General features: G+C 26.7%; 2 protein-coding genes across 5 annotated transcripts in view; one reads left to right on the forward strand and one right to left on the reverse strand.

Annotated features, from left to right (window-relative positions):
- LOC126894033 (beta-glucuronidase-like) overlaps positions 1-12231 on the reverse strand; it is a 28464-nt gene that overhangs the window by 9149 nt on the left and 7084 nt on the right. For 2 of the 3 annotated variants that reach the window (XM_050664670.1, XM_050664671.1), the window contains exons 2-4: positions 5468-5650; positions 4768-4943; positions 1272-1417 (exon numbers count right to left, since the gene is read on the reverse strand). In XM_050664670.1, coding sequence (XP_050520627.1) covers positions 1272-1417; positions 4768-4943; positions 5468-5650 — 505 coding nt within the window. Of the gene's footprint in view, positions 1-1271; positions 1418-4767; positions 4944-5467; positions 5651-10436; positions 10599-11207; positions 11334-12231 lie in introns of all 3 variants that reach the window. The other variant, XM_050664672.1, reaches the window with a different exon arrangement.
- Positions 9129-12231, forward strand: part of LOC126894034 (uncharacterized) — a 9155-nt gene continuing 6052 nt past the window's right edge. Inside the window, exons 1-2 of one of the 2 annotated variants that reach the window (XM_050664674.1) lie at positions 9129-9597; positions 9728-10064. In XM_050664674.1, the coding sequence (XP_050520631.1) occupies positions 9760-10064 (305 nt within the window). In that variant the 5' untranslated portion in view covers positions 9129-9597; positions 9728-9759. Of the gene's footprint in view, positions 10065-12231 lie in introns of both variants that reach the window. The other variant, XM_050664673.1, reaches the window with a different exon arrangement.

Genomic DNA, 12231 nt, shown 5'->3' on the forward strand with positions numbered 1-12231 from the left:
AGTATAAGGGATGAACTTAAAAAGTGTTACATAATTAATAATTCAAGAATGATGTGTAACTAAATATAATCAAAAAAAAATGTTTAATTTATTATTATTCTGTAAGTAATTGAGCGGGTAATGATAAAAAAATCACTCTGTATACAATGTATTTTATGGTTGCATTTTTCAAGTGAATTTTATTAAATAATGTGATTTTTGTTTTTATTACTCAATTATCTCAAAAAAGGTCTCGCTGCATTTAATGAGATCGTAAACAAATATTATGTATCATTGATGCGCTGTAAGTTGCATTGAAATAATTTGGAAACTATTAGATAATAGTTCTATTTAAAACAATTTTTAATATTTAACTAAAAATTTTTGTTTGTAAATTTCAATCATTTTTTTCAACTAATTTATGTTTTGTATAACAACATAATTAATTGTAATAATATTTATTATAATAAATATATTTTTATTAATAAAAATATATATTAAATATTTTTTTTATGTTCATAAGTTAATAAGGAAATCTCACTCAAACATGAAGGAGCCTTAGCTCCCTATTTCCGATTATAGCTACTTCTACGAATAATTGATTTGTTTAATGAATTTATTTAATTAAAACGATTTTAATATAAAATTATATTTTAGGTAAATATGTTTGTCTAAAAGGCAATTGTAAGGGTCAAACCTTTCTTTTGTTATTTATGACCGTCCGTTCAATCGACCGTTCGCTAACGGATGGTTTCTATTATCCGTTGTGACGAACGTTTTTTATTGTTTTGAACGGTCGTCCGTTCGATGTTTCATACGTTCCGAACGTGTTCACGAACAACGTTCGCCATATAAACCTATATAAAATAAAATCTGAACGTATACGTTCGTGAACGGACGATTCAAAAATAGACCCCCTGTGTTCAAAGATCAAGAACGGTCGATAATGAAGGCAGCATTTTAATTTAAATAACTACTTCTTTTTTCAAAAAATTATGACGTGAACATAAAAAAAGGTCTCAAATCAACTGAAATCGTTATTTGAAAAAATCTTTTTTTACCTTTACCTTTATAATGACCCCTGATTATGTTATGATAGAGAATGTTCAGTAAGTAAGGAAACGGATAACTATTGTTTTCGTTGTTTATAACAATTGATCTATTATCTTATTTACTGAATATTGTGTATAAAATTTTACATTTATAATGTCAAACATATGGATTTCTAAATTTATGTGATTAAAATGTTTTCGAATATAATGTTAAATAATAATTTTAGAATTATCACTTACCACTTCCATTTTTATTAGAACTAGTATTCACTGTAATATCGCATACATAAACTTTTGGTGTTGTGTACAAATAAACAGCTTGGTTAATTCCAGAATAATCAAAATATTCAAAATCATGAGAATATTTTCGATACCCATTAGGATACCTAGGAATAATAATAAATAAGAACTAAAAATATTTAATAGTTGACTACACAGGGTATTCATTAAGAATTAGACATTAATTTTTTAGAAACTGTTGAATATTTTAAATGTTCTTAAAGGAAAATATTATTTGATCCAAAAAACTCTACAATAAAATGTAGTTAAATATATTTTTTTCCCCTAAAGGATTAAAAATCCTTAAAAAATTAATTTGCATATGAGTACCTTTATATTTAAGTTGATTTATTTAGAAAAAATAATTACAAAAAATGTTGTTTTTATCTTATCATTCTAATATGTTAACATGTATATATTATAGTGGTCTAAAAAAATTTTGTCCTCCTACCACCTAAATTTGTTCTCTAGAGTCTAAAAATAGTTTCTTCATTTATACTTTTGAAAAATATGATTTTTGAGCCATCCCAAGTAATTTAAAGTTTCTATCGTACAGAATAACCTACGGTATTTTTCCTATGCTATACTTATAAGTATTAGTGTTATCGCAATTATAATATTTTCTTATACGACTGTATTATTACTATATCAATAAATAAAACATTTTATCTACACCTTTGGCAGGGTTATTCCTATGTATTGTACAATGTATAACTTATTATACTATGACTATGTGAGTAAAGGTTGATGTACGTTTATTATTATTGAAGAATTATATTTTAGTTGACAGTGCGCTGTTTTGATGTTCGTGTAACTCTAATTGTTAATTGTCAGTGTGCTTTAAATGTGAATCAGTGCTAATTTAATTATATCTATATTTATTCAGTAAAAATAAAAATGACAACGCGAAGTAATACTTATATTTATTTAATTGGTCAGCCTATTTCAACTGTACCAGATAATCGTTTTCCGTCTAATGGTGAAGTATTAGGGTTTTTCTTTCATATTTATCGTATTGAAAAAAATTCGTTTAAATATGCATGCAATAAAGTGATTGAAGAAGTTACATTTGTTTGAAATAAATCAAGAATACCGACAACTCGAAAAGATAATGCTATAAATAAGTTTAAAAAACTTTATAATCAATGGCTAAATCTTTTCAAACATAAAAATAAAAAAACAGAGCTTCATCGACAACACGAATGCGGGTTTCATATAAAAATGGCCAATCTCTTCGATATCGCTGATGCTGATGCTTTAAAAAAAATTAAAATTGATGAAGATAGACAGTTTTTACTGGCACAATGGATGCCAGGGAGAAGAGGTTTTATGTCTACAGTGGACGTTTTTACCACGCAAAATAAAAATCGTAAAGATAAACGAAAAGAAAAACAACAACTTTATAAAGAAAAAATTACTAATCAAAATTTGAGAAATTTTTATGATTTTACATCATTCAGTACAGAAGAAAACCATTCTAGTGATAATATTAATTTCGACCATGATTTTATTGTCAATGAAAAAAAATCAAAAATAGTTCAAAAAGTAAAAAGAAATTGAAACTTTTGATCACATCAGAATTATCAGCTGTGCTAGATAGAACTAAGGTCAGTGATCGGCAAGCCACCTTTATCATTGGAGCTACACTAAAAAGTCTTGGAGAGAATATTGATACGTTTGCATGTAGTCGAAGTACGATAAAACTACATCGTAAGAAATTAAGGCAAGAAATGGCTAGTTTTATTAAAGAATCATTTACAATAAACAGCAAATTAACAGTTCACTGGGATGGAAAACTGATGTTGGATCTCACTCATTTACAATATGTGGACCGTCTCCCAGTATTGGTGTCGGGTGGAGATGAAATTAAATTACTGAGTATTAAAAAATTATCTTCTTCAACAGGATAAATGTAGGCACAAACCGTTTTCGATTGTTTGAGTGAAAAAGAATGGAATTTATACAAAAATATCGTTGCAATGTGTTTTGATACAACATTTTCGAATACTGGTAAAAACAATGGGTCATGTGTACTATTAGAACGTAAACTTGGAAAAAACTTATTTTGGCTTGCATGCAGACATCATATTTTTGAATTAGTCATTGGAGCAGCATTTCAAGCAGTGTTACCTTCAGCGACAACAGGCCCTGATAACCGAATGTTTTTACGATTTCGATCTTCTTGGTCTAAAATTGATCATTCTGCATACGTTATAGCAAACTCGACTATTATTCTAAGGATTACAGAGAATAAACGATATGAAATAGTTAATTTTTGCCAAGAAATGCTTAAAATCAAACAAGTAAGAGATGATTATTGTGAGCTGCTAGAATTATCAGTTATATTTTTTGGTGAAGAACCCACCAGAGGAATTAAATTTATGACTCCCGGTGCTACTAGTCATTCACGTTGGATGTCAAAAGTAATTTACTGTTTAAAATATTTATGTTTAGTGGACAATTTCATCTAAGTACCAAAGAAAAAAGGGGCCTCGAGGAAATATGTGTTTTCATTGTAACCGTCCATTTAAAAAATTGGTTCACTGCAACTTTAGCGGCATGTGCTCCAGATAATGACTTGCAACTGATAAAAACCTTAATAAAATATGATAAACCACATATTTCAAATGCCACTGTAAAAAAAATTATGGGTCATTTATGGTATTTGTCAGATGAGTTAGTTGGTCTTTGTCTGTTCGACAAAAATGTGACAGTTGAAACCAAATGTAAGATAATGTACGCCATAAATAATAACCCCTCTCCAGAAGTTCGCAATGTAAGACCGAAAATTGACTAACACGATGTAGAAATTTTGCTGCTTCATGATTTAGCTAACAAAAATACAATAAAAATTTTCACACAATGGTGTTGATGAATTTTTGAAAAATGACGTGGTAAACTAGACCGAGTCTAATAGCTACTTAAAAGCAAAGGAAGTTTTTAAAAATCTTCAAGTTACCAATGACGTGGCAGAAAGAGGAGTTTTATTGATCCAAGACCTTAATCGCAAAATTACCCATGATGATGACCAACTTCAGTTTCTCTTACAAATAGTTTCTGAGCATCAGAAGATTTACCCTGGTTGCAGCAAACACACTTTAAAAAAAAGCAATTCAACTTTTATATAATTTTTTAATTTTTTAGTAAGTAAAATTAGAAATGTTAAAAATGATTTATATAATATAGCTTGACTTATTGATAAAAAAATAAAAGAACGTATACATAAAATAGTTTTCGTTATTATTTTATTTTTTTTTTAAGTTAAAAATTTTCAAATAGCTAGATATGACTCAAAAATTAATTTTAAATGTTTTTTTTCTTGAGAATTGTATATGAAACCAGGTAGAACAATTTTCAAGTGTAGGAGTATAACTTAAAAAAAAAATGTTTTTTTTGTCACTTTTAGACCACCCTAATATATATATATATATATATGAAAAATCCAAAAAGTATTAACTTATATGTATCATTAGGATAAATTACATATCCTTGTGGTATTGTATCAGCTCTTAAAGTATTATCTGCAGCAACAACGATCAAATTCATTTCACCATACTTAAGTAGAGAAGTCGCGTCACATATAAATGGCAAATGTCCTCCTACATGTTCTACGCATTTATATCCGTTTAGCCACTATAATTTAATTATTATTATTTTAAATACTCATTAAACACAATTCCAATAACATAAAAGTGTTAAAAATAATTAAATATTTGTAAATAATTGTTTTTGTTTTAAATAAAATTCATAATTTTCTTTAACATTATTCTATGTTTATTATCACATGTTATTGTATTTCGTTACAAATGCATATAAGATATTTTAATGAGAAGGTTATTACAATAGAAAGCTGTCACCAGATCAACGATATGATTTAAAAATTCTTGGCTGGTATTAATATTATGAAACCATGTAATGTAGTAGTTTGTTGATTAGGTTGGAGTCTTGTATTTAAAATTATCTCACAAAATTGCAAGTCATAGTATTGGTGCTATTAAGCAATTTAAATAAATTCATTTTAAATTTCGAGGTTTTTCTTATTTTTTAGATAGCTTAGTATACGAAACTAAACATTTATATTACAGTAAATGTTTTTATTTGAACAATTGTTAAGTTATACTTAATAGAATTTACAGTTTATATGAACTATTACGTACCACGATAGATTTAAAATTAACACTTCCAAATCGTATAAAAACATTTTGTTGATCAGTAGTCCATCTTTTTGGTACAAAAAATTCTCGTTGATACCAATACCAACCCACATAATCTCTAATTGTCATATTTGTTGTCACATCATTGTAACTCGATGGTACAGGAATTTTAAAATAGTCTCCGAGCTATGCATAAAAAATGTTAATTATTAAATACACTTGTTCATTTTATTAGTTGTTTGAATACTTCTTTAATTTAGTTCAATAGAGATAGGAAGGAATTAAAAAAATTCCATCTCATCTAAAATTTAAAAATTAATTTAATTTAGAAAATTTTTAAATCTCCAACCGTCCTTTTTATGAGAATCTTCTCCGATTATTAAATTTAAAAACTTTGAAGGACAACATATATAATTTGTATGCCTCGTTTCTCAAAAAGTTATTGAAAAAAGAAATTAAAGATTCCTTGCTCCTTAGTTAAAAAATTTTAAAATTAACCCTTATTCAACAAGAGATAAAGACATCGTCTACATCCTTTGTTATCTAAAAAAATATTTTTCCTTTTCTTTCATTAATTTCTTTAAATTTACTGGTAATCTTCTTTTAGCAATATATTTACATGTTATCTTATTTGATATTTTTGTTGTTGTTTTACTATTAGAATATTAAATAAATTTATATAGTGTATAACAATATAATGTTGTACTTGTAATTTTAATATGATTTTGTATTTATTCTAGTAGTTATATCAATTATTGTACTACATTGTTATCATTACATTATAATTTGTAATGAATTACACTTAGATCCGTCCAATGAAATAAAATAAAATAAATATTAACATAATTGAAGTATTCTATCGTTTTAAAAATATTTGAACATTGGATTTAAATACTAAGCTTTAAATTAATATTGTAAATTGTCTTATAGTTGAGAAAAAAACTGTTGAATCAATGAATTTTGTGGTAGGTTTTCTACTATACAAATTAAATCAGAAATATCAATCCATTGATTTAAATTTTAGATTCGATGCGAAGCTGAGAAGATATTGGTTTTACTATGATGTGTTTTTTTTGTGTGTGTGTGCCTTTACCACTTTTTCTCAGCTCTCGCCCAACGGATTTCTTTCAATGATACGCCAAAAGATATCTAGTCGTAGACATTACCCTCAAAAATTTAAAAAAGTTTCATCGTTTCCCGTAAATAGGGGAAATCTCCAAAAAAATTACAAATTTAAAAATCGCTAATTTTCGAAATTTTCGAAATTTTTTTTTCTTAAAACTGCCATTACTTTTTCAAAAATGAACAAATCAATATAATTTTTTTTTATAGATGCTTGACATTTTTACCTATCATTTGGTATAATTTTTTTATAAATTTAACTCTTTACCTGCCTACAGGGGGGGTTTGAAATGACAACTTTTTCACAAAAAAATTTCTTTTTTCAACTTAACTTTTGTTAAGTTGACCGTAAAGTCTGACACTTTTATATATATCTTAAATTAAAGCTAATGTAATGTACTTTATTATGAAAAAAAAAAATTTCGGACTTTATTTTGTCTTCAAAATAAACAAAAATTTTGTTTAACATGAGTATGTGATCTTTTGCAGATCCTTCTTAAACTCAGGTTTTTCATTAGAATTTCTTACAAAGCATACTGAAATAAAGCTGTTGTCTGTAGTATATTTATTTTTTTAATTTTATTAGGATCAATTTAAAAAAAAAACCCAGTACAGGGGGGTCGCGGCACAGTGGTGCCGTGGTATAGTTGGATCAAGTATAATGATATCTGACAGTGATTAAAATCACTATCAAAAATAAACGCTTCGATGCAAATCTTTAGATAGTGTTTAATTTAAAAAAAATTGATATTTTATTCCAAAAGCTACTAGATCTGCTGGTTCCTTATTAATATCTCGATTAAGATAAAGTATGTCGAATGAAAAAGGGTTTATTAAAAAATATTATTTCTCATAAAAAAATTGTGTTGATCCATACACTTTTCAATAAGTTATAGCATTATAACTATGCTATAAGCATTATAAAGTTAAATATAATATAAAAAATAAAATCGAGAATTTTCACACGAAAATAGCATTCGGTAGCCACTTTCGCCGTGAAAACAAGTCCAGAGGTCAAATTTTTTTTTTTTAAATTAAAGTATATTAATTTAATATATTTAATATATTTATAAAAGTGTCAGATCTTCCGGAACATTATCAAAAGTTAAGTTGAAAAAGTTAATTTTTTGTGAAAATGTTGTCTTTTTAAATCCCCCCCTGTGGGCAGATAAAGGGTCAAATTTACAAAAAAAATATATCAAATAATAGGTAAAGACATCAAGCATCTATAAAAAAAAATTATATTGATATGTTCATTTTTGAAAAAGTTACGGCACATTTTAGTAAAAAAAATTGAAAAAATTTCGAAAATTAGCGATTTTTAAATTTGTAATTTTTTTGGAGGTTTCCCCCATTTACGGGGAACGNTTCGAAAATTAGCGATTTTTAAATTTGTAATTGTTTTGGAGGTTTCCCCCAGTTACGGGGAACGGGGGAATTTTTTTTAATTTTTAAGGGTAATGTCTTCGACTAGATACGATTTGTGATCTTTTGACGACTCGTTGAAAGAAATCCGTTCCGTGAGAGCTGAGAAAAAGTGGTAACAGACACAAAAAAAACACATCATAGTAAAACCAATACCTCCTCAGCATCGCATCGAAGCTAAAATATATATATATATAGAAATTTTAAAATACAAAAAAAAAATTGAAAATGTCATTATTTACAGTAAAGTCATTTTGAAATATTTTTTAATATAACATTCGAAATTGGAATAGTTTATTTTAGCGAATTAATTTAAATATATTCTAAAATTTGAATCTCTCTTGAATTCCTTGCTCAGGATTTCATTATGACCTTTATACAACTGAATATTTTAATATTAATTTTCAATGTTCAGAATTGATATTTTTAGTTACAATAGTTCTTATATTGATTTATTTGCCTAAAATTATTGATTTTATAATGTATGTGCAAATTTTATTGGTTTTAGCTAAATAATGCTTTGCAATAATAATTCTTTATGAAGGTTAGAACTAAAAACATAATATATAACTATAAAATGCAATCACGTGTAATAATTTTAATTAAGTTTATACAAGTTTTTTCAATGAATATCTCATAAACAGTGTGAGATAAAAACGTAACAATAGTTTCGAAAATTCTGTAATATTAAAAATATTAAATAAACTTTGAAAATTAATTAAATTAATAATATAATAATTTATAAGCAAGAAGATTATAAATATTTAACTAAAAACTAATTAGACCACAAATAAATAAAAATTAGAAAACAGTTGACTAAATCATAAAACTAATAATTAATTTCTTGAGAAATAAAAAAATAGCTGAAAATTAAATCTTCATAACAATTGGAGTTACATCTTTGAATTATGGAACGATCTATTACAATTTAGAAAATATTATTTTGATTAAATTAAAAACTTCACTTTTGCAAATTATTTTATTGTACACCCGATAAATCAATAAATTCAATATCATTCAAATTAAAATGTGATAAAATTAAAATAATGTTGAAATATTTTAAAAACTTATAAACATTAATTTATCCATAAAAATTTTAAATAGTTTAGTAATAAAATACTAAATTGCACTACTAAAATTATTATATTCTTATAAATATTTTATATTTAAAAATGATTAAGAATTTTCTTTTATTTGTGTTTATTATTTGGCATTTGTTTAAAGCCTTATCAATGTCAAGCCTTCAGACAACCATCAGTGAAAATTTTAAAGATTACATTATTAAATCTTTAAATCACATTTGTAAACAATCTGGATGGAACACAATGGGACACATACATTTTCAAAAACGTGGTTATACAATTAACAATTATTGTATAATTAAAGACTCTGTGAATGACAACAATTATTTAGAAAAACTCGAATGTATAACTAATATATTAAATTGTGAATACACTATTGTCATGGAAAATTTTAATGTAATGTTAGGAATGGTTTTAGATAAATGTTCAGCGGACAAAATAAAAAGTAACATGGAACAATTTGATTATTGTATAAATGGAATATTCGATATTTTTAAGAATTTGGTAAATATATTTGCAAATTTTTTAAATGCAGCAAAGTACATTAACCAAATAGATTTAAGAATAATAAGCTTATCTTTAAACAATTCAAAATGTATCGAAAGTGAAATTCATTTGTTTTGCATTTATTTAGCTAAGGTAGTTCAACAATATAATGTCAATACCATGGAATTCAATATACTCTATTATTTAAACATTTTTGATGAAATGATGAATTTTCACAAAAATGTTGAACACATTATACTTAAACTTTACAAAATTAGAAAAGTTTGTGGTTCACATTATGAAAGTCCAATTTCAACTAATTTACTAACTGTATATAATATAGAACAAATGGATAAATTAGTAGATGATTCCAACGATTATGTCAAAAATATTTATAATGACCTCAGTGCATACTTAGCTGTAATATCTAAAAATCATTTTTCAAGTCTTGGATTTGAACAACTCCTAGGAACTAATACATTCGAGTAAGATTTTTTAATTATTGAAAAAAAAATAGAAATTGGTCGGTAGCTTTCGGTGTTTCAAATTTTGACTAAAAACACTTTATTTTAGTTAATAATATGGACTGTATTTTTACTATATATCTTTTACATTTCATATATGAATAAAACTAAAGTTGCACCGGACTCATCATTCACTGTCCGGTTTACAACTGACTTACAAACCCAAAACCTAAGCTGCACCGCCCACCTATTCTATAACAAAATATCTCTCGTTTTTTTCCCCAATATCAAACAGAAATATTTATACTTAAATCTGTTCATTAGTTTATATATACATCATTTCTATTGTTTATAAGAAATGTAATTAGATACACATTAAAATTTCATACTTACACTACTTAAAGTTATCAAAAAAACTTTTGGCAAATTTCTTATATAAAAAAACCCAGCACAGTAGGGTGGCGGCACAATGGGGTCGTGGCATAATTGGGTCCAGTATAGATGATATCTGACAGTGATTAAAATCACTATCATAAAAAACGCTTCGATGCAAATCTGTAGATTATTAATTAAAAAATAATTAAAAAAAAAAAAATTTGTTAAAATAGCATATTTTTGAATATGGTAGCCATTTGCGCATAGAAGATAGGTCGTTGGGACAAATTTCTTTTTTTCATTTTATAGTACATAAAAAAAGCTTTAATTTGATATATGTTTAAAGGGCGCAGTATTTCCGGAACATTTTCAAAAATTAAGTTGAAAAAGTTAGTTTTTGTAAAAAAGTTGCTATTTTAAATCCCCCCTGTGAGCAGAATAAGTGTTAGATTTTCAAAAAAAAATGATATCAAATGAAAGAAAATTACCTAAGGTTTCAATATAAAGAAATATTATTTTGATTAGTTAATATTTGAAAAAGTTATGGCAGTTTTAAGTACAAAAAACATCCCAATAAAAGGTGATTTTTATCGCAAACATTACATTTTTTTTTAATTTTCCACAGCCATTTCCACATAGAAGATAACATGTCGGGACAAATTTTTTTTTTCATTTGATAGTATATAACATAACCTTTGATTTGATATATGTTTAAAGGACGCAGTAGTTATGGCAGTTTTAAGTACAAAAAACATCCCGATAAAAGGTGATTTTTATCGCAAACATTACATTTTTTTTTAATTTTCCACAGCCATTTCCACATAGAAGATAACATGTCGAGACAAATTTTTTTTTTCATTTGATAGTATATAACATAACCTTTGATTTGATATATGTTTAAAGGACGCAGTATTCCTGGAACATTTACAAAAGTTCAGTTGAAAAAGATCTATGTATTTTACAATATTTTAAGTTTTGAACGCCCCCTATATAAGGGGAAATTGTCCAATTTTAATAAAAAGAAGTATGCCAAANGGAAATTGTCAAATTTTAATAAAAAAAAGTATGCCAAATGAAAGATGAACTTATAATGTATTTAGAAAAAAAAAAATGTTGATCTCATGCTTACCAAATTCCTAAATAATAAACCTCCTAACCGCTGTCATCACCAAATTTATTGAATCCAAAAATGATAAATAATTCATACACCTCTAATTCCCTCCTAATCCTACTTTGGAATGCCAATGGACTTAAAAACCATAGAAATGAACTCCTTATCACTCTCCAGGAAAAAAGAATAGATGTAGTACTTATCTCTGAAACTCACTTTACCAATTTATCCTATGTTAACTTTCCTGGCTACCACTCATACCGTGCAAATCATCCAGACAACTCTGCCCACGCTGGTGCAGCTATATTTATTAGAGCTTCACTCGCTTATACTCCATTACCTAACTTCCATACAAATCACATTCAATCGTGTGCAGTTTCCTTATTGCTCAACAATGTACCTATTACCATAGCAGCGGCATACTGCCCTCCTAAACACAAAATCTCACCGGATCAATTTACTGAATTCCTAGCCACTTTAAATAATAATTATATAGTTGGCGGTGACCTCAATGCTAAACATATTCAATGGGGCTGCCGTGCCTCCAACCCTAGAGGTAACTCTCTCCTTCAAACTGCCTACCACTCTAACATTTCAATTCTCGCTCCACCTAATTACACCTATTGGCCCACATCTCGTCATAAAATGCCTGATATTCTAGATATCTTTGTCGCCAAAATTCCAAATAGCCTACACACACAA

The sequence above is a fragment of the Daktulosphaira vitifoliae genome, unplaced genomic scaffold (genome assembly GCF_025091365.1).
Source record: "Daktulosphaira vitifoliae isolate Bord-2020 unplaced genomic scaffold, ASM2509136v1 Scaffold_1, whole genome shotgun sequence".
Classification (NCBI taxonomy): domain Eukaryota; kingdom Metazoa; phylum Arthropoda; class Insecta; order Hemiptera; family Phylloxeridae; genus Daktulosphaira; species Daktulosphaira vitifoliae.